At 46.8% G+C, this 27,326-nt stretch overlaps 2 protein-coding genes across 2 annotated transcripts in view; both read left to right on the forward strand.

Moving 5' to 3' along the window:
• LOC146009536 (uncharacterized) overlaps positions 1–27,326 on the forward strand; it is a 783,885-nt gene that overhangs the window by 195,439 nt on the left and 561,120 nt on the right.
• On the forward strand, positions 4,957–27,136 carry LOC146010009 (uncharacterized). The gene is made up of 7 exons (XM_083150768.1): positions 4,957–5,183; positions 8,098–8,251; positions 14,320–14,511; positions 16,410–16,533; positions 16,629–16,726; positions 16,889–16,997; positions 24,497–27,136. The coding sequence occupies exons 2-7, from the start codon at positions 8,141–8,143 to the stop codon at positions 26,761–26,763; spliced, it is 2,901 nt and encodes a 966-aa protein (XP_083006894.1). The 5' UTR covers positions 4,957–5,183; positions 8,098–8,140; the 3' UTR covers positions 26,764–27,136.

Below are 27,326 nucleotides of genomic sequence, written 5' to 3' on the forward strand. Positions count from 1 at the left end.
TGATTTTATATAGTGCAGCGAGCCACCGAGCCCGAATCGTGGCGAGCGAACGTGTATAACTTCACACGTATTACGCGTCCCCTCGCTGCGCTTGCCACACTATATAAAATCAACTACACGCTGACGTGGATAGTGGGGTATGAAAAGGTCGGAGGACGCGTACCGCCGCCCCTCGCCACGCTTCGGGTTCACGTTTATCGTGGCGTTACGTTAACAATGGGGGCGGGGGGCATTTGACATAATAATTAACCATCAGGGTTGGGTATACAATTAAAAATCTGGTCTGGGGGGCATTTAACATTGGGTCCAATGTAAAAATCGGGTGCGTCGCATCAAATGCCATTATAATGCGATGCGACCGATTTTTTAAATTGTACAAAAAGGCTTTAAAGCCCGAAAATCGGGTCGGTCGGGTCTGATCGGGTCCCATCGCATACCTTAAGCAATGGTATGCGATGGGACCCGACGGGCGCCGTGCTAGGAAACAAGTACCATTACTCCTCACCTAGGCTCCTCCTCTCTGTGCTTCCTGTCTCAGCACCTCTGTCCTGCTCTTTTTCTTCCCACATGGGGCCTAATTCAGACCTGCAATGTTTGCAGATGGACAAAACCATGCTGCACTGCAGATGGGGCAGATGTAACATGTGCAGAGAGTTAAATGTGGGTGGGGTTTGTTCAATCTGAAATTTAAATTGCAGTGTAAGAATAAAGCAGTCAGTATTTCCCCTGCATCAAAAAAAAATCTGCACATGTCACATCTGCCCCACCTGCAGCGCAGCACCATTTTATCCATTTGAATTAGGCCCTATATTCTCCCCTCACACCTCATTATGTCTCCATGTGCACATCCCATTTAGGCAGCAGTCTGTGACCCCCTCCCCCACTAAAAGTCATGTGGTTGCCATCATAGGCATAAATGTACTCAAGTATTCCAAAATTCAGGGTTTGCAAACTGTGCATGTAGAAAAGTCAATGTTAGTGCGGAGAAACCTGCTTCTGCTTCTCTACTGTCTGCCGGAGGCAGTGAACAAGCGGTGAGAGCACTGAACAGCCCACCCTTCGCTACAATAGAACATAAAAAAGTGGAAAGGATCTGCTTTGGGGAGAGCATGTGAGAGCGTCCTGTTAGCGAAGGCAGGTTTTCCAATGCAGCCCACCCTTAGTAAGGAAAATAGCATGTTACCCGTGTAGGGCTCAGATGTCATCCCCTAAGGCCCCCCATACACATGTACAGAGCCCATATTGCATGTACATGACAAGGGGTGCGATGCAATCCGCGTTCCCGTGTGCATTGCATCGCACCTCCTAGAAACATAGAATGTGACGGCAGATAAGAACCACTTGGCCCATCTAGTCTGCCCCTTTTTTTAACATGTTACCTCAAACCATATTTGATCCTTATTTTTTTGTAAGGATATCAATATGCCTATCCCAAGCCTGTTTAAATTGTTCTGCTGTATTTGCCTCTACCACCTCTGATGGGAGGCTATTCCACTTATCTACTACTCTTTCTGTGAAGTAATTCTTCCTCAAATTTCCCCTGAATCTTCCTCCCTCTAGTTTCAGTGCATGTCCTCGTGTTCTGTTGCTCCTCTTCCTGTGAAGAATGTCTCCCACCTGTACCTTGTTAAAGCCCTTGATATATTTGAAAGTTTCTATCATGTCCCCCCTTTCCCTTCTCTGCTCTAAAGTATACATATTAAGATCTATTAGTCTTTCCTGGTACGTTTTGTGATGTAGGCCATGCACCATTTTAATTGCTCTTCTTTGTACAGTCTCTAATGTATTTATATCCTTCTGGAGATATGGCCTCCAGAACTGAACACAGTATTCTAGATGAGGTCGTACCAATGACCTATACAGTGGTATTATTACTTCTTTCTTTCTACTGCTGATACCTCTCCCTATGCAACCAAGCATCTGACTTGCCTTCTTCATTGCTTTGTTACATTGCCTACCTGCTTTTAAGTCCCCTGAAGTAGTGACACCTAGATCCCTCTCTTCCTCAGTAGTTTCCATTATAGAGCCATTCAGGGGCGCCCCCCTCGACCCCCCCCCCCTGTGCCTCCTCCCCCCATTGCCGCATGCTTACCTGTCCGCGCGTCCCGGCTCCCCTCCTGGCTTTCAGAGAACAGTCTGCTTTATGGGGCGGCCATTTTATCGTAGTCCGTCTCCATAGCATTGATTGAAGCCAGGAGGGGAGCCGGGACGCGCGGACAGGTAAGCCTGTGGGGGATGGGGGGCGGGGGGATTACTATAGCACCGCAGCCCCCCCGGCGCCCCCACATGCACAGCGTCCCCCCGCGACCGCGGGGGCTGCGGTGCTATAGTTACGCCACTGGTGTCATTTATACTATATTTAGTCTTTGTATTTTTGAGACCCAAGTGCATGATTTTGCATCTTTTGGCATTAAACTGTAGTTGCCATGCTGTTGACCATTCCTCTATTCTACCTTGATCATCACTCATTTGTTTTACCCCTCCTGGTGTGTCTACCCTGTTGCATACCTTTGTGTCATCTGCAAAAAGGCACATTTTACCCTCAATTCCATTTGCAATATCACCATTAAAGATATTAAAAAGCATCGGTCCAAGTACAGATCCCTGGGTTACCCCACTTGTAACCTTTCCTTCCTTTGACTGTACTCCGTTTACTACAACTCTCTGTTTTCTGTCCTGCAACCACGCTCTTATCCATTCCTAGGTCGTACCTGCCGCAGTAGACATCTGTCTCCGGGTCATCAGGAGCACCCTGCAGGGCTCACCTCCTCTTACTCCTTCCTTCCAGCAGCGGCGAGGCCACCTCCTCCCTCCCCCTCCTCTTACCCAGGCGCAGCAGCCTCGGACATCCAAGGCTGCTGCTTCCACTGTTCACCAATGTTTTATTATTTTTGTTATAATGTCAGCCCGCCACCCACAGCCCCGAGCTTCAGCTCGGTCTGGTGTTCCCCTTTATTGGGGGGGGGGGGGGGTCCCCAGGGATCCTGCCTGGGCTGATTGGTCAGGGTGATCATTCTTTGGCCGGGGGACCTTATGTAAAAAGTGTCATGACACCGCTGGCTGTTTGAGCCTGGTGCTGGTTACAGAAATACAGGGGAACCCCAGCTTCCCCCCCTACCCCTGTATTTCTGTAACCAGGACCAGCTCAATGAGCCTGGGGCTTGTTATACCCGGACTGGGGGACCTCACACTGTTTTTCTTCAATTATTTATTTTTCGACTTGTTACACGTTAGAAGCTCGCAAATACGCCGGGAATATTTGGGCTGAATTAGCGGCCAAATTCACCAGTACGGGGGAGATTTTTTGCTTTTTTGTCAAAAAACGTCAGACCAAGTTCATCATGGATAGTTTAACAGAACCAGGCTATATTGTATATATAACTGTGCTGTATTGTGTTCTCGAGCTGCTACCTATATTAATTAGCAATTAATAAGATTTGTGGTGTATTTAGGAGCGCTTTTTTATCATAAAGTTACGTGAAATGTGTGAGAATAAGGTGTGCCAAACGTTTATTTCCTGCCAAAGAAAAAAGGGTAAATATTAAAAATGTTTACACTCTTTTGAGTGTTTACGCTTGATTATAAGGTGGACCCTTTTTCAGGAGACTGGTTGGGGATTCCGTAGCCTGCCGTCCGTGCGGCTCTCTGCTACACAGCAAGGGTCTTTGATGCTGCCTGGTCCTGCAGCGCTGATGTTAGAATGTTGCGGAGGAGTTCTGAGTTCCCGGTTTCAGCTGCGCTGCCGTTCGGCCGATGACATCACCTCAGTTGCCGGCGGAATGGGGAAAGGAGTTACCGCTGCTGTCCCTCTGTGGGGGATCCACGCTCACCAGCCACCAACGCGTTTCGTGTACATAGTACAATTTTTCAAGGATGTCCGGGCATTTCCTTAGTTGTTATTTTATAGCTAATAATAAGAACAGGACACCACAGTCTTCTCCCCCTGTATTATAATAATAGGACACCACAGGCTGCTCCACCTGAGTAATACTATTAATAACAGTATATAGGAGGAGCAGACTGTGGTGTCCCGTATTATTAGTATTACTCAGGGGGAGCAGCCTGTGGTGTCCTATTATTACAATACAGGGAGAGAAGACTGTGGTGTCCTGTTCTTATTATTATACAGGGGAGCAGACCGTGGTGTCCTATTATTATTATACAGGGGACACAGACTGGTGTCCTATTATAATAATAGGAGGGGAGCAGCTTGTGATGCCCTGTTATTAGTATACAGGGTGAGCAGCCTGTGGTGTCCTAATAGCAGGACACCACAGGCTGCTCCCCCTTTTTAACACTAAAAATAACATAACACCACAGGCTGCTCCCTTGTATACTAATAACAGAGCATTACAGGCTGCTCCCCTTGTATAATAATAAATCATCACAGTCTGCTCGCATTATATAATAATAATTATAGGACACCACAGTCTGCTCCCCCTGTATAATAATAAATCATCACAGCCTGCTCCCCCTGTATAATAATAATGGGACACCACAGTCTGCTCCCCCTGTATAATAATAAATCATCACAGTCTGCTCGCATTGTATAATAATAATAATAGGACACCACAGTCTGCTCCCCCTGTATAATAACAGGACACCAGTCTGCTCCACTTGTATAATAATAATAAAACAGGACACTAGTCTGCTCCCCCTGTATAATAATAGGACACCACAGTCTGCTCCCCCTGTATAATAACAGGACACCAGTCTGCTCCACCTGTATAATAAAAACACACCACAGTCTGCTTCCCCTGTATAATAATAAGACACCACAGTCTGCTTCCCCTGTATAATAAGAGACCACAGGCTGCTTCCCCTGTATAATAATAAGACACCACAGTCTGCTCCCCTTGTATAATAAAACCAACAGGACTGTTTTTCCGAACCCCGAGGAGCGTGTTCCATATACAACAATATATGTTACTGGCTGCTGCCTGGCACAGCGGAGTAATAGGCACCGACCCGGCCCCAGCATACAAATCACCTATAAAAATTCTATACAGTTACACACACAACTTCCGGCATTTGGACCGCACCTGGAACGCACAAATCGGAAGACCATACAGGAAACGTAGACAGACGTCACTATGTAGACCGGAAGCTGTTTGTGCAATGTGAATGTCCTCCTCCGTCGACACTCGACAGAGAGAGCAGCCGGCTGTATGTAACTGCCCGAGGTGAGTCCGCAGGTCACGCTGCCGCAGCTCACAGAGAGAAATAAGCGGCCTGTGATTAGTATTCTACAGGAGGAGCAGCCTGTGGTGTCTTATTATTAGTATTCTACAGCGGGAGAAGCCTGTGGTGTCTTATTAGTATTCTACAGCGGGAGCAGCCTGTGGTGTCTTATTATTAATATTCTGCATTGGGGGCAGCTTGTGGTGCCCTGTGATTAGTATTCTACAGGAGGAGCAGCCTGTAGTGTCCTATTATTAGTATTTTACAGTGGGGGGAGCCTGTGGTGTTCTGTTATTAGTATTATACAAGGGAAGCAGCCTGTGGTGTCCTGTTATCAGTATTCTACAGGGGGAACAGCCTGTGGTGTCCTGTTATCAGTATTCTACAGGGGGAGCAGCCTGTGATGTCCTGTTATCAGTATTCTACAGGGGGAGCAGCCTGTGGTGTCCTGGGTACTTCTTTACTTTCAAGGCGCCAGCATGGCGCCGTGCTACTTCTGGGTTACGCTCGCCACAAACTAAGTAAAATAAACGAAGTTAACGCCATGCCAACATGGATAGTTCATACCTCCACTATCCATGTTGGCATGGAGTTGATTTTAATTAGCGTGGCGAGCCTCCGAGCCCCGCAAGGGGACTCTGACGCGCGCCGCCATGCTGGCGCCGTGAAAGTAAAGAAGTACTGTGTCCTGTTATCAGTATTCTACAGGGGGAGCAGCCTGTGGTGTCCTGTTATCAGTATTCTACAGGGGGAGCAGCCTGTGGTGTCCTGTTATTAGTATTATACAGGGGGAGCAGCCTGTGGTGTCCTTTTATCAGTATTCTACAGTGGAAGCAGAATACTGCGGTTCGACTCCAACTGTGTCCATGTCGACATTCGGGCCAAAAAACAGTGAAAACATCATGTCGACCTAATGACTGTCGACCTTTAACCCTGTCGACCTTGTGGACAGTCGACCTTACGGGGTCGACCTAATGACTGTAGACCTAAGTCTGTTCTGACAGATGTACCGCTTCCCAACCTGTGGTGTCCTGTTATCAGTATTATACAGGGGGAGCAGCCTGTGATGTCTTATTATTAGTATTCTACAGTGGGAGCAGCCTGTGGTATCTTATTATTAGTATTCTGCATGGGGAGCAGCTTGTGGTGCCCTGTGATTAGTATTCTACAGGAGGAGCAGCCTTTGGTGTCTTATTATTAGTATTCTACAGCGGGAGAAGCCTGTGGTGTCTTATTATTAGTATTCTACAGCGGGAGCAGCCTGTGGTGTCTTATTATTAATATTCTGCATGGGGAGCAGCTTGTGGTGCCCTGTGATTAGTATTCCACAGGAGGAGCAGCCTGTAGTGTCCTATTATTAGTATTCTACAGTGGGGGGAGCCTGTGGTGTTCTGTTATTAGTATTATACAAGGGGAGCAGCCTGTGGTGTCCTGTTATCAGTATTCTACAGGGGGAACAGCCTGTGGTGTCCTGTTATCAGTATTCTACAGGGGGAGCAGCCTGTGGTGTCCTGTTATCAGTATTCTACAGGGGGAGCAGCCTGTGGTGTCCTGGGTACTTCTTTACTTTCACGGCGCCAGCATGGCGCCGCGCTACTTCTGGGTTACGCTCGCCACAAACTAAGTAAAATAAACGAAGTTAACGCCATGCCAACATGGATAGTTCATACCTCCACTATCCATGTTGGCATGGAGTTGATTTTAATTAGCGTGGCGAGCCACCGAGCCCGCAGCGTGGGCGAGCGAAGCGAGCCCCGCAAGGGGACTCTGACGTGCGCCGCCATGCTGGCGCCGTGAAAGTAAAGAAGTACTGTGTCCTGTTATCAGTATTCTACAGGGGGAGCAGCCTGTGGTGTCCTTTTATCAGTATTCTACAGTGGAAGCAGAATACTGCGGTTCGACTCCAACTGTGTCGACATTCGGGTCAAAAAACAGTGAAAACATCATGTCGACCTAATGACTGTCGACCTAAAACCATGTCGACCTTTAACCCTGTCGACCTTGTGGACAGTCGACCTTACGGGGTCGACCTAATGACTGTAGACCTAAGTCTGTTCTGACAGATGTACCGCTTCCCAACCTGTGGTGTCCTGTTATCAGTATTATACAGGGGGAGCAGCCTGTGGTGTTCTGTTATTAGTATTCTACAGGGAGAGCAGCCTGTGGTGTTCTGTTATTAGTATTATACAGGGGGATCAGCCTGTGGTGTCCTGTTATCAGTATTTTACAGGGGGAGCAGCCTGTGGTGTTCTGTTATTAGTATTATACAGGGGGAATGGCCTGTGGTGTCCTGTTATCAGTATTTTACAGGTCCTGTTGTTGTTGTTGTTATTATTATTGCACAGGGGGAGCACACTGTGGTGTCCTGTTATACCCCTCTCACACTGGAAAGCACTTGCAAGTCAGGTACAAAATCCTGGCTGCGACCCCACTTGCAAGCGTTTTCACACTAGGTGCCCGGCCATGCGGGTGATGTAATCGGGAGGCGGGGCCGCGCTGGGGGTTGTCAGTGTGTCCCAGTGGTGCCTTTACAGTGCAGTGAAAGGGATGCGACCTGGATACTCGTTCACACTGCCCCGGGACCCGTGACAATCTTCCAGGACCCTTTCACACTGACCAGTTTCCCGGGTTGTTGCGCATTCATGTACAATAAACCGGGAAATATTTGTCAGTGTGAAAGGGTTATCATTAGTATTCTACAGGGGGAGCAGCCTATGGTGTCCTGTTATCAGTAATATACAGGGGGAGTGGCCTACGGTGTGCTGTTATTATTAGAATTATGCAGGGGGAGCTGGCTCTGGTGTCCTTTTATTATTATTGTTGTACAAGGTGGAGTAGCCTGTGGTGTCCTATTATTTGTTTTATACAGGCAGAGCAGCCTGTGGTGTTTATTGTAATTATTATATTTACTCCTAGACAACAGAGCGGTGAGTAAACCAGAGTGTTTACTAGACATCACATGAGGATGAGACACGTCACTGATTCCCTGAGGATGGACAAGGACCAGAGTCACATGACTGAGAGGATACTAAATCTCACCCTGGAGATCATCTACCTGCTGACTGGGGAGGTGAGGGGATCTGGGAGCGTCACTGTGACATCACTTATATCTATAGTAATAATACAGGGACATGACTGGGGAGGTGAGGGGATCTGGGAGTGTCACAGTGACATCACTTATATCTATAGTAATAATACAGGGACGTGACTGGGGAGGTGAGGGGATCTGGGATATGTCGCTGTGACATCACTTATATCTATAGTAATAATACAGGGACGTGACTGGGGAGGTGAGGGAATCTGGGAGTGTTACTGTGACATCACTTATATCTATAGTAATAATACAGGGACGTGACTGGGGAGGTGAGGGGATCTGGGAGCGTCACTGTGTCATCACTTATATCTATAGTAATAATACAGGGACGTGACCGGGGAGGTGAGGGGATCTGGGAGTGTCACTGTGACGTCATTTATATCTATAGTAGTAATACAGGGACGTGACTGGGGAGGTGAGGGGATCGGGGAGCGTCACTGTGACATCACTTATATCTATAGTAATAATACTGGGACGTGACTGGGGAGGTGAGGGGATCTGGGAGTGTCACTGTGACATCACTTATATCTATAGTAATAATACAGGGACGTGACTGGGGAGGTGAGGGGATCTGGGAGTGTCACTGTGACATCACTTATATCTATAGTAATAATACAGGGACATGACTGGGGAGGTGAGGGGATCTGGGAGCGTCACAGTGACATCACTTATATCTATAGTAATAATAAAGGGACGTGACTGGTGAGGGGATCTGGGAGCGTCACTGTGTCATCACTTATATCTATAGTAATAATACAGGGATGTGACTGGGGAGGAGAGGGAATCTGGGAGTGTCACTGTGACATCACTTATACCTATAGTAATAATACAGGGACGTGACTGGGGAGGTGAGGGGATCTGGGAGCGTCACTGTGACATCACTTATATCTATAGTAATAATACAGGGACGTGACTGGGGAGGTGAGGGGATCTGGGAGTGTCACTGTGACATCACTTATATCTATAGTAATAATACAGGGACATGACTGGGGAGGTGAGGGGATCTGGGAGTGTCACTGTGACATCACTTATATCTATAGTAATAATACAAGGAAGTGACTGGAGAGGTGAGGGGATCTGAGAGCGTCACTGTGACATCACTTATATCTATAGTAATAATACAGGGACGTGACTGGGGAGGTGAGGGGATCTGGGAGTGTCACTGTGACATCAATTATATCTATAGTAATAATACAGGGACGTGACTGGGGAGGTGAGGGGGTCTGGGAGCGTCACTGTGACATCACTTATATCTATAGTAATAATACAGGGACGTGACTGTGGAGGTGAAGGGATCTGGGAGCGTCACTGTGACATCACGTATATCTATAGTAATAATAGTGGGACGTGACTGGGGAGGTGAGGGGATCTGGGAGTGTCACTGTGACATCACTTATATCTATAGTAATAATACAGGGACATGACTGGGGAGGTGAGGGGATCTGGGAGCGTCACAGTGACATCACTTATATCTATAGTAATAATACAGGGACGTTACTGCGGAGGTGAGGGGATCTTGGAGCGTCACTGTGACATCACTTATATCTATAGTAATAATACAGGGACATAACTGCGGAGGTGAGGGGATCTGGGAGCATCACTGTGACCTCATATATATCTATAGTAATAATACAGGGACGTGACTGGGGAGGTGAGGGGATCTGGGAGCGTCACTGTGACCTCATATATATCTATAGTAATAATTAGAGACAGGATTATATGCAATATAAAAAGCTTGAAATATGCATGAAAAATACTTAAAATATGCATGAAAAGTGTTAAAATATGCTACATTAAATAATAAAAAAAGTCATTTTTAACTTATTTATTTAAAAATCAGCATCCTATTAGTTGCAAATAAACCTCAAAAATAGGCCCACAGCATCTGCAGATGTCTAGTGCTATACACAGGACTTTTTTTCTTCCAGGCTGCTACAGCAGACTGCGGCATCCTAGGCTCTTCTGTTATCAACAACACGGACCCTCATCTCCAGCGCAGATGGATCAAATGTCAGGATAGCATGTGAAAGCGGCGCAGTGGAAGTCTTTCTCCCTGCGCCGCAAGCTCACTGTGACCCGGAGTTTCCTCCGCGCCGCGTGATATCACAATCCTTCCACCCACCTCCTCTGCTGCAGAACTCTCTCTCTTGGCGCAAAGTCCCAGGCCAGGGGCAGGCAAAGGTTCAGGAGCTTTGTGGCATAACCCCCGCCCTCCCCCAACTGACTTTTATTAAAATAGATTGGCAGCCTAGAGCAATGTCCCCAACACTGCGCACATATTGGCCCAGCCTGCACACTCTACCACAACCTGGCCAGCTGGAGGGCAAATCAGTGCTTTGATTTGTGGGTGGAAAGGTGGTGGGTCCTAAAATATGCACCATCACTAGATTTTAGGTAAAATATGCAAAAACAAGTGAGAATGCGCAAAATATGCGAATGCATATGCAAATATGCAAATGCATATAATCCTGTCTCTAGTAATAATACAGGGACGTGACTGGGGAGGTGAGGAGATCTGGGAGTGTCACTGTGACATCACTTATATCTATAGTAATAATACAGGGACGTGACTGGGGAGGTGAGGGGATCTGGGAGTGTCACTGTGACATCACTTATATCTATAGTAATAATACAGGGACGTGGCTGGGGAGGTGAGGAGATCTGGGAGTGTCACTGTGACATCACTTATATCTATAGTAATAATACAGAGACGTGACTGGGGAGGTGAGGGGATCTGGGAGTGTCACTGTGACATCACTTATATCTATAGTAATAATACAGGGACGTGACTGGGGAGGTGAGGGGATCTGGGAGCGTCACTGTGACATCACTTATATCTATAGTAATAATACAGGGACGTGACTGGGGAGGTGAGGGGATCTGGGAGTGTCACTGTGACATCACTTATATCTATAGTAATAATACAGGGATGTGACTGGGGAGGTGAGGGGATCTGGGAGCGTCACAGTGACATCACTTATATCTATAGTAATAATACAGGGACGTGACTGGGGAGGTGAGGGGATCTGGGAGCGTCACTGTGACATCACTTATATCTATAGTAATAATACAGGGACGTGACTGGGGAGGTGAGGGGATCTGGGAGCGTCACTGTGACATCACTTATATCTATAGTAATAATACAAGGACGTGACTGGGGAGGTGAGGGGATCTGGGAGCGTCACAGTGACATCACTTATATCTATAGTAATAATACAGGGACGTGACTGGGGAGGTGAGGGGATCTGGGAGCGTCACTGTGACATCACTTATATCTATAGTAATAATACAGGGACGTGACTGGGGAGGTGAGGGGATCTGGGAGTGTCACTGTGACATCACCTATATCTATAGTAATAATACAGGGGCAAGACTGGGGAGGTGAGGGGATCTGGGAGTGTCACAGTGACATCACTTATATCTATAGTAATAATACAGGGAGGTGAGGGGATCTGGGAGCGTCACTGTGACGTCACTTATATCTATAGTAATAATACAGGGACGTGACTGGGGAGGTGAGGGGATCTTGGAGTGTCACTGTGACGTCACTTATATCTATAGTAATAATACAGGGACGTGACTGGGGAGGTGAGGGGATCTGGGAGCGTCACTGTGACGTCACTTATATCTATAGTAATAATACAGGGACGTGACTGGGGAGGTGAGGGGATCTGGGAGCGTCACTGTGACATCACTTATATCTATAGTAATAATACAGGGATATCACTGGGGAGGTGAGGGGATCTGGGAGTGTCACTGTGACATCACTTATATCTATAGTAATAATACAGGGACGTGACTGGGGAGGTGAGGGGATCTGGGAGCGTCACTGTGACATCACTTATATCTATAGCAATAATACAGGGACGTGACTGGGTAGGTGAGGGGATCTGGGAGTGTCACTGTGACATCACTTATATCTATAGTAATAATACAGTGACGTGACTGGGGAGGTGAGGGGATCTGGGAGCGTCACTGTGACGTCACTTATATCTATAGTAATAATACAGGGACGTGACTGGGGAGGTGAGGGGATCTGGGAGCGTCACTGTAACGTCACTTATATCTATAGTAATAATACAGGGACGTGACTGGGGAGGTGAGGGGATCTGGGAGCGTCACTGTGACATCACTTATATCTATAGTAATAATACAGGGACGTGACTGGGGAGGTGAGGAGATCTGGGAGCGTCACTGTGACATTACTTATATCTATAGTAATAATACAGGGACGTGACTGGGGAGGTGAGGGGATCTGGGTGTGTCACTGTGACATCACTTATATCTATAGTAATAATACAGGGATGTGACTGGGGAGGTGAGGGGATCTGGGAATGTTACTGTGACATCACTTATATCTATAGTAATAATACAGGGAGGTGACTGGGGAGGTGAGGGGATCTGGGAGCGTCACTGTGACGTCACTTATATCTATAGTAATACAGGGACGTGACTGGGGAGGTGAGGGGATCTGGGAGTGTCACTGTGACGTCACTTATATCTATAGTAATAATACAGGGACGTGACTGGGGAGGTGAGGGGATCTGGGAGCGTCACTGTGACATCACTTATATCTATAGTAATAATACAGGGAGGTGACTGGGGAGGTGAGGGGATCTGGGAGCGTCACTGTGACGTCACTTATATCTATAGTAATAATACAGGGACGTGACTGGGGAGGTGAGGGGATCTTGGAGTGTCACTGTGACGTCACTTATATCTATAGTAATAATACAGGGACGTGACTGGGGAGGTGAGGGGATCTGGGAGCGTCACTGTGACGTCACTTATATCTATAGTAATAATACAGGGACGTGACTGGGGAGGTGAGGGGATCTGGGAGCGTCACTGTGACATCACTTATATCTATAGTAATAATACAGGGACGTGACTGGGTAGGTGAGGGGATCTGGGAGCGTCACTGTGACATCACTTATATCTATAGTAATAATACAGGGACGTGACTGGGGAGGTGAGGGGATCTGGGAGCGTCACTGTGACATCACTTATATCTATAGTAATAATACAGGGATATCACTGGGGAGGTGAGGGGATCTGGGAGTGTCACTGTGACATCACTTATATCTATAGTAATAATACAGGGACGTGACTGGGGAGGTGAGGAGATCTGGGAGCGTCACTGTGACATTACTTATATCTATAGTAATAATACAGGGACGTGACTGGGTAGGTGAGGGGATCTGGGAGTGTCACTGTAACGTCACTTATATCTATAGTAATAATACAGGGACGTGACTGGGGAGGTGAGGGGATCTGGGAGTGTCACTGTGACATCACTTATATCTTTAGTAATAATACATGGACGTGACTGGGGAGGTGAGGGGATCTGGGAGTGTCACTGTGACATCACTTATATCTTTAGTAATAATACATGGACGTGACTGGGGAGGTGAGGGGATCTGGGAGTGTCACTGTGACATCACTTATATCTATAGTAATAATACAGGGACGTGACTGGGGAGGTGAGGGGATCTGGGAATGTCACTGTGACATCACTTATATCTATAGTAATAATACAGGGACGTGACTGGGGAGGTGAGGGGATCTGGGAGTGTCACTGTTGCATCACTATATCTATAGTAATAATACAGGGACGTGACTGGGGAGGTGAGGGGATCTGGGAGTGTCACTGTGACATCACTTATATCTATAGTAATAATAAAGGGAGGTGACTGGGGAGGTGAGGGGATCTGGGAGTGTCACTGTGACATCACTTATATCTATAGTAATAATACAGGGAGGTGACTGGGGAGGTGAGGGGATCTGGGAGCGTCACTGTGACATCACTTATATCTATAGTAATAATACAGGGACGTGACTGGGGAGGTGAGGGGATCTGGGAGTGTCACTGTGACATCACTTATATCTATAGTAATAATACAGGGACGTGACTGGGGAGGTGAGGGGATCTGGGATTGTCACTGTGACATCACTTATATCTATAGTAATAATACAGGGACATGACTGGGGAGGTGAGGGGATCTGGTGGTGTATGCATTACAAGTGTATTTTCCAATACACAGGATTACACAGTAGTGAAGAAAACATCCGAAGAGCATGAGATACCAAGTTGCTGTCCCCTTGAATTAGAAGGACTGCGCAGGACCCAGAGCCACATCCCGGTGCCTCCACCTCACTCACCGATAGATATGAGAGACAATGAGCAGAAGATCCTGGAAATCACCAACAAGATCAACCAGCTGCTGACTGGAGAGGTGACTGCTGGGAATGGGACATTATACAGTAACACCGGGGGATGTGACTGCTGGGAATGGGGTACAGTAACACCGGGGGATACAGTAACACTGGGGGGATGTGACCGGAGAGGTGACTGCTGGGAATGGGACATTATACAGTAACACCGGGGGATGTGACCGGAGAGGTGACTGCTGGGAATGGGACATTATACAGTAACACCGAGGGATGTGACCGGAGAGGTGACTGCTGGGAATGGGACATTATACAGTAACACCGGGGGATGTGACCGGAGAGGTGACTGCTGGGAATGGGGCATTATACAGTAACACCGGGGGATGTGACCGGAGAGGTGACTGCTGGGAATGGGACATTATACAGTAACACCGGGGGATGTGACTGGAGAGGTGACTGCTGGGAATGGGATGTTATACAGAAACACTGGGGGATAAGACCGGAGAGGTGACTGCTGGGAATGGGGCATTATACAGTAACACCGGGGTATGTGACCGGAGAGGTGACTGCTGGGAATGGGACGTTATACAGTAACACCGGGGGATGTGACTGCTGGAGTGGTGACTGCTGGGAATGAGACATTATACAGTAACACTGGGGGATGTGACCGGAGAGGTGACTGCTGGGAATGGGGCATTATACAGTAACACCGGGGGATGTGACCGGAGAGGTGACTGCTGGGAATGGGGCAATATACAGTAACACCGGGGGATGTGACTGGAGAGGTGACTGCTGGGAATGGGACATTATACAGTAACACCGGGGGATGTGACTGGAGAGGTGACTGCTGGGAATGGGACATTATACAGTAACACCGGGGGATGTGACTGGAGAGGTGACTGCTGGGAATGGGACATTATACAGTAACACCGGGGGATGGGACCGGAGAGGTGACTGCTGGGAATGGGACATTATACAGTAACACCAGGGGATGTGACCGGAGAGGTGGCTGCTGGGAATGGGACATTCTACAGTAACACCAGGGGATGTGACCGGATAGGTGACTGCTGGGAATGGGGCATTATACAGTAACACTGGGGGATGTGACCAGAGAGGTGACTGCTGGGAATGGGATGTTATACAGTAACACGGGGGATGTGACCGGAGAAGTGTCTGCTGGGAATGGGGCATTATACAGTAGCACCGGGGAATGTGACCGGAGAGGTGACTGCTGGGAATGGGACATTATACAGTAACATCGGGGGATGTGACCGGAGAGGTGACTGCTGGGAATGGGGCATTATACAGTAACACCAGGGGATGTGACTGGAGAGGTGACTGCTGGGAATGGGATTTTATACAGTAACACTGGGGGATAAGACCGGAGAGGTGACTGCTGGGAATGGGGCATTATACAGTAACACCGGGGGATGTGACCGGAGAGGTGACTGCTGGGAATGGGGCAATATACAGTAACACCGGGGGATGTGACTGGAGAGGTGACTGCTGGGAATGGGACATTATACAGTAACACCGGGGGATGTGACCGGAGAGGTGACTGCTGGGAATGGGACATTATACAGTAACACCGGGGGATGGGACCGGAGAGGTGACTGCTGGGAATGGGACATTATACAGTAACACCAGGGGATGTGACCGGAGAGGTGGCTGCTGGGAATGGGGCATTCTACAGTAACACCAGGGGATGTGACCGGAGAGGTGACTGCTGGGAATGGGACATTATACAGTAATTTCAGGGGATGTGACGGGAGAGGTGACTGCTGGGAATGGGACATTATACAGTAACACCGGGGGATGTGACGGGAGAGGTAACTGCTGGGAATGGGACATTATACAGTAACACCTGGGGATGTGACTGGAGAGGTGACTGCTGGGAATGGGATATTATACAGTAACACCGGGGGATGTGTCTGGGTGATGACTGTATCATTGTCTGTGTCAGGTTCCTATAAGGTGTCAGGATGTCGCTGTCTATCTCTCCATGGAGGAGTGGGAGTATATAGAGGAACACAAGGGTCTGTACAAGGACGTGATGATGGAGAATCACTGGCCCCTTACACCAGTAGGTAAGAGGAATCCTTATATTACTTAAATGCAGATCACCTATTAAATCTCCTGGTAGTTACATAGGAACAATGCACTCACTGTGTGTCTCTTACAGAAGTATCAAGTAACCGAGATACTTCAGAAAGATGTCCGACTCCTCCTAATTCCCAGCACTGTACAGAAGAAAATCACATCTCCCCACAGGAGGATCAGGTAGGGGGAATTTAGGATTTCTCCATGTACCAAAGTGACTGTCACTATATGATCTATATGGAAGCTGTGTTTGTCTTATTTACTGGAATTATTCTACTGAAAGTAAATTCAATTAAAAAAAGGCATTTCTAAACTTATATTATTGTTTTGTGGGTGACTTAGGGGGAAGATATGACTGATGATAAAGCAGAAGATATAGACGGAGAAGAAAGTCTATCTGTAAGTGATGATCAGTGTGAGGAGGAGGAAATCCCTACAGATACCAACACAGGTCAGTAATAATCTCTTATTACAGAGTCACATATTCTCCTTGTTCTATCACAACAGCGGCCTCTTATCCTGCACCCTCCTCTGTCACTACAGCAGCCTCTTATCCCGCACCCTCCTCTGTCACTACAGCAGCCTCTTATCCCGCACCCTCCTCTGTCACTACAGCAGCCTCTTATCCCGCACCCTCCTCTGTCACTACAGCGGCCTCTTATCCTGCACCCTCCTCTGTCACGGTGTATCTCATACATCAGGAGCCATCAGCCCCTATTATACTCCTGCTCTCCTCCTCACATCATGTCACTGTGTGTTACCAGCCCAGATATCTGACCAGTCTCCTCCCCGCACTCTCTGGTGTATCTCATACATCAGGAGCCATCAGCCCCTATTATACTCCTGCTCTCCTCCTCACATCATGTCACTGTGTGTTACCAGCCCAGAGATCTGACCAGTCTCCTCTTCACACTCTCTGGTGTATCTCATACATCAGGAGCCATCAGCCCCTATTATACCCCTGCTCTCCCCCTCACATCATGTCACTGTGTGTTACCAGCCCAGAGATCTGACCAGTCTCCTCCCCGCACTCTCTGGTGTATCTCATACATCAGGAGCCATCAGCCCCTATTATACTCCTGCTCTCCCCTCACATCATGTCACTGTGCGTTACCAGCCCAGAGATCTGACCAGTATCCTCCCCACACACTCTGGTGTATCTCATACATCAGGAGTTATCAGCCCCTATTATACTCCTGCTCCCCCCTCACATCATGTCACTGTGTGTTACCAGCCCAGAGATCTGACCATTCTCCTCCCCACACTCTTTGGTGTATCTCATACATCAGGAACCATCAGCCCCTATTATACTCCTGCTCTCCCCTCACATCATGTCACTGTGTGTTACCAGCCCAGAGATCTGACCAGTCTCCTCCCCACACTCTCTGGTGTATCTCATACATCAGGAGCCATCAGCCCCTATTATACTCCTGCTCTCCCCCTCACATCATGTCACTGTGTGTTAGCAGCCCAGAGATCTGACCAGTCTCCTCCCCACACTCTCTGGTGTATCTCATACATCAGGAGCCATCAGCCCCTATTATACTCCTGCTCTCCCCTCACATCATGTCACTGTGTGTTACCAGCCCAGAGATCTGACCAGTCTCCTCCCCACACTCTCTGGTGTATCTCATACATCAGGAGCCATCAGCCCCTATTATACTCCTGCTCTCCCCCTCACATCATGTCACTGTGTGTTACCAGAGATCTGACCAGTCTCCTCCCGGCACTCTCTGGTGTATCTCATACATCAGGAGCCATCAGCCCCTATTATACTCCTGCTCTCCCCTCACATCATGTCACTGTGTGTTACCAGCCCAGAGATCTGAGCAGTCTCCTCCCCGCACTCTCTGGTGTATCTCATACATCAGGAGCCATCAGCCCCTATTATACTCCTGCTCTCCCCCTCACATCATGTCACTGTGTGTTACCAGCCCAGAGATCTGACCAGTCTCCTCCCCACACTCTCTGGTGTATCTCATACATCAGGAGCCATCAGCCCCTATTATACTCCTGCTCTCCCCCTCACATCATGTCACTGTGTGTTACCAGCCCAGAGATCTGACCAGTCTCCTCACCACACTCTCTGGTGTATCTCCTACATCAGGAGCCATCAGTCCCTATTATACTCCTGCTCTCCCCTCACATCATGTCACTGTGTGTTACCAGCCCAGAGAACTGACCAGTCTCCTCCCCACACTCTCTGGTGTATCTCATACATCAGGACCCATCAGCCCCTATTATACTCCTGCTCTCCCCCTCACATCATGTCACTGTGTGTTACCAGTCCAGAGATCTGAGCAGTCTCCTCCCCGCACTCTCTGGTGTATCTCATACATCAGCAGCCATCAGCCCCTATTATACTCCTGCTCTCCCCTCACATCATGTCACTGTGTGTTACCAGCCCAGAGATCTGACCAGTCTCCTCCCCGCACTCTCTGGTGTATCTCATACATCAGGAGACATCAGTCCCTATTATACTCCTGCTCTCCCCTCACATCATGTCACTGTGTGTTACCAGCCCAGAGATCTGACCAGTCTCCTCCCCGCACTCTCTGGTGTATCTCATACATCAGGAGCCATCAGCCCCTATTATACTCCTGCTCTCCCCCTCACATCATGTCACTGTGTGTTACCAGCCCAGAGATCTGACCAGTCTCCTCCCCACACTCTCTGGTGTATCTCATACATCAGGAGCCATCAGCCCCTAATATACTCCTGCTCTCCCTCACATCATGTCACTGTGTGTTACCAGCCCAGAGATCTGACCAGTCTCCTCCCCACACTCTATGGTGTATCTCATACATCAGGCGCCATCAGCCCCTATTATACTCCTGCTCTCCCCTCACATCATGTCACTGTGTGTTACCAGCCCAGAGATCTGACCTTTCTCCTCCCCACACTCTCTGGTGTATCTCATACATCAGGAGCCATCAGCCCCTATTATACTCCTGCTCTCCCCCTCACATCATGTCACTGTGTGTTACCAGCCCAGAGATCTGACCAGTCTCCTCCCCACACTCTCTGGTGTATCTCATACATCAGGAGCCATCAGCCCCTATTATACTCCTGCTCTCCCCTCACATCATGTCACTGTGTTACCAGCCCAGATATCTGACCAGTCTCCTCCCCACACTCTCTGGTGTATCTCATACATCAGGAGCAATCAGCCCCTATTATACTCCTGCTCTCCCCCTCACATCATGTCACTGTGTGTTACCAGCCCAGAGATCTGACCTTTCTCCTCCCCACACTCTCTGGTGTATCTCATACATCAGGAGCCATCAGCCCCTATTATACTCCTGCTCTCCCCCTCACATCATGTCACTGTGTGTTACCAGCCCAGAGATCTGACCAGTCTCCTCCCCACACTCTCTGGTGTATCTCATACATCAGGAGCCATCAGCCCCTATTATACTCCTGCTCTCCCCTCACATCATGTCACTGTGTTACCAGCCCAGATATCTGACCAGTCTCCTCCCCACACTCTCTGGTGTATCTCATACATCAGGAGCAATCAGCCCCTATTATACTCCTGGTCTCCCCTCACATCATGTCACTGTGTGTTACCAGCCCTCTCCCTCTCCACACCCAATAAGACTTCAATTTGGTTTTCCAGCCCTAGATATAGTTATATGTAATATTCTATAACAAACTATTTTATGGATTCCATCTTTTTCCAGAACATTTTCTTGATAAAGGTGGAAGCACCCAAACGTTGAAAGGAGGACGACTCCGTAGTTGTTATTTTGCATGTATAAAGTCCCGTGAGAGACAATGATTTCTTTCACTGCTTTATATTGTGCTGCTTCAGACCTGAGAGGGCACCAGGCCAATATTGTAGATACTGCATATATAGAAAGGGTGTTGCTGAATATCTCAGGACGATCATCTTCCCCAACCAGGACCTGAAGGTCTGAATCTCAATCATTAATACATTTAGGTTTGGCATCAAAGAGGTTGTCAATAACATATTTAGGTAGAAGACCGCAGACGTGATGGGTACAACTGGGACATGGATTCTAATGGGGTAAGCCCACGGCAGCCTGCGTTCTTGGTCCATGTCCCGTGGGAAAGTGCTGAAGCTGGAAGAATCTCCATATTTTCCTGTTAGACAAGACCCATTGGGATGGGAAGGTCATAATGGCAGAGGAATCCACCAAATTGGTTCACCTTCAAATTCCCCTCCAAGCTCCACAACTGAAACGAGTAGTGCGAGACGTCCCGGGGAAAGGCCGGATTGCCAAACAGCGGAGTCAGAAGGGAACGGGGTAGTTGATAAGATTGGTTGGGTGAAGAGCCGATGTCAGCAGGAGAGGGTAGGACCTAACAACGGGTGACGGGACATGGGTAAGGTGGAAAACCAGGAGACCCCATGAGCCTCACCAGAAAGGGACAAAGTTCTGTATGGACCCACTGTTTTGTATCTCCCATCCTGGACCAGCCCAAACCCCTTGTGCCTAGTACTGTGTGGAAATAGGAAAGAAAGTGAGGTAGCTGTAAACCACCTAGATGCTTGTGTCTACGGAGGACCTCATTACAATGTGGTGTAGTGACGTAAACCAGGAATGGGTGGCTTTCCATAGGCAGAGTCTGCACAAGGGGCAAGACATTCATTTTCACCACACCATTGTTCTTCATCTAAGAGAGGTTTTAATCTGTTGAATGTCCCTCGCCAAGGCCTCCATACATAATCTAAACACCAGAACAAAGGGCAGCCCTTACATGTGCCATTATAGATCATTGATCTGTATCTGAGCTGCGGGAGAGGAGGAAAGGGAATGGATTCGCTGGAGACTAACCTGGGCCAGACCCAAGTGCTCCAACACAACTGTCAAATAATCCCAATCAACCTTGTCGAATGCCTTCTTGGCATCTGTGGACAGAACATAGGACCACAGTGGTGTTTTCCTTAGCCTCTCAATCGGGGATGAAGTCCACCTGATCTGTATGGATTAGACTGGCAAGAAGTTTCAGATCCATATTCACAAGGCATATAGGTCTGTAACTAGGACATTGGGTAGGGTATTTACCTTCCTTCGGAACAACCCTTATATGGGCTACGAGGAACTGATGGAGGGAAGGGAGACGTTTCGGAAACCTTGTTAAATGCCCGTAACAACAGGGGAAAGAGAAGACATCTCCCAAATTCTTATGATAAGCTACAGAGCACCCACCAGGGCCTGGAATATTGCAATTTGGCGTAGACTTCAGTACTGCATCTAATTTATCACGTGGAAAGGGTTCGTCAAGAGCCGCTATGTCTGTCTCAGAGAGGGTGGTCAAATCTGCCCCAGAGCCAGATAAACGATATCATTGGGGGTAATAGGATTTAAAAGCTAATGGGCCAGGTGCACTAAGCTTCAAGAGTGATAAACCAGCCAATCAGCTACTGTCTGACATTTTCAAACACAGTCTGTGACATGGCATGTAGGAGCTGATTGGCTGGCTGTTTATCACTCTTTATGTTATCACTTTTGAAGCTTAGTGTATCTGGCCCAATGTCTTTATTAGAATAAGTAAATGGCCCTGTAGGAGATCTTATTTTGGTAATAAAAGAGGAGAACATCTGAGAACGGATTGTCTGGGCCTGCAGTTTTCCGCGTTTGTTCCCCCACTAGACAAAACATTTCCGGCACGTCGGCCATCTCATATAATTTTGTCAGACGTGAGTGCATTAAGGGCCCGACGAGCATCCGAAAGTAACTGCAGGGACTCAGCAGAAATGGAGGATCTGTGAAGGAACTTTAGGGCCCGGATCCCATGCAGTATGCTGTCACATTGTGCTAAGCGTTATCTTTTGTAAAATGACCACATCTGAATGAGTTTACCTCCTAGAACACACTTCTGTGCCTCCCATACTGTAACCTAGGAGATGTTGGGTAAATCATTGATGGCAATGTAAGTTTCTAAGGGTTCCTGGACTTGCTGCCTACAGTATGAATCCTGGAGCAACAATTCATTGAGGTGCCATTATTAAGACTTGGATCAAGGGGGGAGAGGAGCGAATAGTCAGGGACACAGTCCTTGTGTGGTGTTGAGTAGAGTAAGTCTTGTGTGGTGGTGTGTTGTGTATGCCACATATCAACCAGCTTGTGCTCATCGAAGCCCTTCTAACTGTGCGCTGGAGTTCTTCTGAGTACTGGGCATAGGTGGAAGAATCCAGGGAAGGGTCCAGTACCCAGTTAAGATCTCTTTCAATTACTAATGCACCGTCAGAGTAATCATGGATACTATGGAAGTCCCTCTCAGGAAAGGCAGGTTGAGCGACAACGGAGGCTCCTTTTACCATCTCATAGCAAGATTGCGTGCAACTAAAATAGCAACTCCTACGGTCTCATTCTCAGGGCTGTTGGAGAAGTACCCACAAGGGAAGTCTCCTTTGGAAGACGGGCGGCATCGTTCCTGTGATGCAACTGTGATCCTCCAAAGCTCTGATACAGCTACCTCTGATACAGCTACCTGGGTGTGTGCAATCAGACTTCAGCATGTACCACATCTTGTAATCTCCACTCCAGTCATTCACAATCTGCTATAGAAGAAAGTTCCGATCGAGTAGGAAGGGACTTGAGTAGATAAATTGTCTGGATGTCTGACAATCACCAAGAGCAGGTGTATCAGAGTGATCTTCGGGAACCATGGCAAGGAAATGGTCCCTGTCCTCCGGCCAGCCTTGGGGGGGTTTCGTCAGTCTCCCGCAAATCGGCACACAAATCCAGGCTAAGGCTTGAAATGGCGTCCACCACTGCATTCTTAAGGCCTGACACCCGATGGAGTGGGGATGCAGTTCCCAGAGAATTGTATTTGTTACATAGTGCAAAATGGGCTGAGAGCTCAGTCTCTATGTGGCCGCCCACATTGGATGCTAGGCCACGCCCCCTTGGTACTATTCTTTATTCGTGGATTTGCCCTTAGGCAAAATTGCGAGTGAGACCACTGCCTTGGCTGAGAAGCAACCCAACATATGAATGGTCTCAGGATGCTCTACTGTTGGCATGAGACAGGGCTGATGGTAGCACTTGCCTTTCCTTCTGCGGACAAGTGTTTTTCCAGATGCACCAAACAATCTAAAAGGGAATTCATCAAAGAAAATGACTTTACCCCCAACCCTCAACAGTCCAATCACTGTACCATTTGCAGAATACCAGCCTGTCCCTGATATTATTCCTGGAGGGAAGTGGCTTCTTTGCTGTCCTTCTTGACAACACCCCATCCTCCGTAAGTCATTGCCTCACTGTGCACTCACACCTACCTGCTGCCAATCCTGAGCAAGCTCTGCACTGGCGGTGCCCCAATCCCACAGCTGAATCAACTTCAGGAGACAGTCCTGGGTGCTTTGCTGGACATTCTTGGAGCTAACTGAAGCCTTCTTCACAACTAATACACCTCTCTTCTTTGAGTTATTGATGATCCGATAAATTGTTGATTGAGGTGCAATCTTGCTAGCAACAATATCCTTGCCTGTGAAGCCCTTTGTGTGCAAAGCAATGATGACTGCACTTGTTTCTTTGCATGGCAACCAAGATCTACAGCCCTGCCATTGCCAACACTCTCACCTGTGTTAACAATAGAATCACTGACATGATGTCAACTGGTCCTTTTGTGGCAGGAATGTAATGCAGAGGAAATGTTTTTAGGATGAAGTTCATTGTACTGGCAAAAAGGGAATTTGTAATTAATTTGCTATTTATCTTCACTCTGACATTCTGCAGTATATGCAAATTTCATAAAAACTGAGGCTGAAAAGTATTATTTACGTTATTCTCAAAACTTCTGACTATGGCTGTACTATAATGCTAGCAAATGTTTAAAATGTCAATGAGTTAAAATTTGTACTATGAAACGTATTGAATTTAAAACATGGTAATTTTAGGACCTTTCAGTCTATAGAAAATGTATCATTATAAGGAAAGTTTTAATATTTCCATATATTTATTTTATTCTTTGCAGACAGACAATGCAAGATGAATACCTCAGAGAAACGTCTCTCTTTATTACCAGATGGTGACATCACACAACTTTCCCCAAGAGAAATCTCTGTTACTCCAGTAACCAATTCAGAACTGAGTGCACATATGTCATCTGTTCCTGCTTGTCTTGAGATATGTTCCCCTGATAGTGTCACATCCATTACAGCTCTTAAAGTAGATAAGACATTATCATGTTCTATAGGTCAGACAAGTAAGAAACCATTTTCATGTGCTGAGTGTGGGAAATGGTTTACACAGAAATCAGATCTTTTAAAACATCAGAGTAGTCACACAGGTGAAAATACATTTCCATGTTCTGAGTGTGGGAAATGTTTTAAACGTAAATCACAACTCATTATACATTATAGACTTCACACAGGAGAATTACCGTTTTCATGTTCTGAGTGTGGGAAATGTTTTACACATAAATCAAATCTGAGAAAACATGAGAAAAGACACACGGGTGAGAAATTACTTCCATGTTCCGAGTGTGGGAAAATGTTTATGGAAAAATCAGCGCTGGTTATACATCAGAGAATTCACACCGGTGAGAGGCCATTTCCATGCTCTGAGTGTGGGAAATGTTTTAAATGTAAATCACAACTTGTGTCACATCATAAAATTCATACAGGAGAGTCACCTTTTTCATGTTCTGAGTGTGGGAAATGTTTTACACAGAAATCAAATCTTGTTAAACATGAGAAAAGACACAGAGGTGAGAAATTATTTCCATGTTCCGAGTGTGGGAAATGGTTTGTAGAGAAATCAGCGCTTGTTACGCATCAGAGATGTCACACAGGTGAGAGGCCATTTCCATGCTCTGAGTGTGGTAAATGTTTTAAATGTAAATCACATCTTATAATACATCAGAGAGGTCACACAGGTGAGAAACCATTTCCATGTTCCGAGTGTGGGAAATGGTTTGCACAGAAATCAGATCTTGTTAGACATGGGAAATTTCACACAGGTGAGAAGCCATTTTCATGTAATCAGTGTGGGAAATGTTATGTAAATAAATCACTACTAATTGCACATAATAGACTTCACACAGGTGAGTTACCATTTTCATGTTCTGAATGTGGGAAATATTTTACACATAAATCAAGACTTGTTACACATGAGAAAAGACATACGGGTGTAAAACCATTTCCGTGTTCGGAGTGTGAGAAATGTTTTACACATAAATCAGATCTTATTAGACATAGGAGACTTCACACAGGTGAGAAGCCATTTTCATGTTCTGAGTGTGGGAAATGTTTCACAAATAAAGTGCATCTTGTTACACATGGGAGAAGTCACACAGGTGAGAAACCATTTACATGTTCTGAGTGTGGGAAATGTTTTGCAAATAAAGCACATCTTGTTAGACATATTGGACTTCACAAAGGCGAGAAACCGTTTTCATGCACTGAGTGTGAAAAATGTTTTTCACATAAATCCGATCTCATTAGGCATAATAGAGTTCACACAGGTGAGACACCATTTGCATGTTCTGAGTGTGGGAAATGTTTTGCACATAAATCACAACTCATTATACATAATAGACGTCACACGGGTGAGTTATTATTTTCATGTACTGAGTGTGGGAAATGTTTTACCCATAAATCACTTCTTTCTGTACATCAGAGAGGTCACATGGAGCAAAAACCATTCCCATGTTCTGAGTGTGGGAAATGTTTTGCAAGTAGATCAAATCTTGTTACACATGAGAGAAGTCACACAGGTGAGAAGCCATTTTCATGTTCTGAGTGTGGGAAATGTTTCACAAATAAAGGGAATCTTGTTACACATGAGAGAAGTCACACAGGTGAGAAACCATTTTCATGTTCTGAGTGTGGGAAATGTTTTGCACGTACATCAGCTCTTGCTACACATAAGAGAAGTCACACGGGTGAGAAGCCGTATTCATGTTCTGTGTGTGGGAAATGTTTTAGACAGATATCAGCTCTTGCTGCACATAAGAGAAGTCACACGGGTGAGAAACCATTTGCATGTCTTGAGTGTGGGAAATGTTTTACACAGAAAGCCGCTCTTGAAAGACATCAGAGATGTCACACGGGTGAGAAACCATTTCCATGCTCTGAGTGTGGGAGATGTTTTAGACAGAAAACAGCTCTTAATATACATCAGAGAAGTCACACGCGTGAGAGGCCGTTTCCTTGTTCTGAGTGTGGGAAAGGTTATACACAGAAATCGGGTCTTGTTAAACACCTTAAAACTCACATAGGAGAAAAGCAATTTAAGTAAACTGATATGAGGAATTCATTCTTTAAATAACACAGACACCACAGACAAATACTGAAAGGTTTTGACATCACTGTGTTCTAGACAGAACATTGTACATGGTTTACCATCTGTAGGCAATGGTGGACTGTATATCTATGTGTATCTTATTGTGATTCTTTTATTCTATTACACTGTTCAGAAAAAAAGTTGGAAACCGGAAACATATGTTCTTTTTTATTACACTGTTCAACACTTATTTTATTGCCAGTCATATTTAGATTTATTTCGATGTAACATTTGGTGCTGATCTAATAGACCTTTTGGCACTTGATAAATACATTACTATATAATGACTTTCTTTATTGTCTCCCTTAATAAATGTAACATTCAATGGAATTTTGGTTTGTTTTTATATTTCAGTGCTGATGCAGCCTTTTTTGTACAGACATCTTGGGGGTTATTCAGATTCAATCAGTCCCCCCGCGCATCTGCAACCGTTTGTTTACGACTGCGCAGAGGTTTATATGCGCATTTGCAGCCGCTGTGTGCGAGTGCCAACAGCGCTCGCACACAGGAGTCCGGGT

Source organism: Crinia signifera, chromosome 6, assembly GCF_055691185.1.
Source record: "Crinia signifera chromosome 6, ASM5569118v1, whole genome shotgun sequence".
Taxonomy (NCBI): domain Eukaryota; kingdom Metazoa; phylum Chordata; class Amphibia; order Anura; family Myobatrachidae; genus Crinia; species Crinia signifera.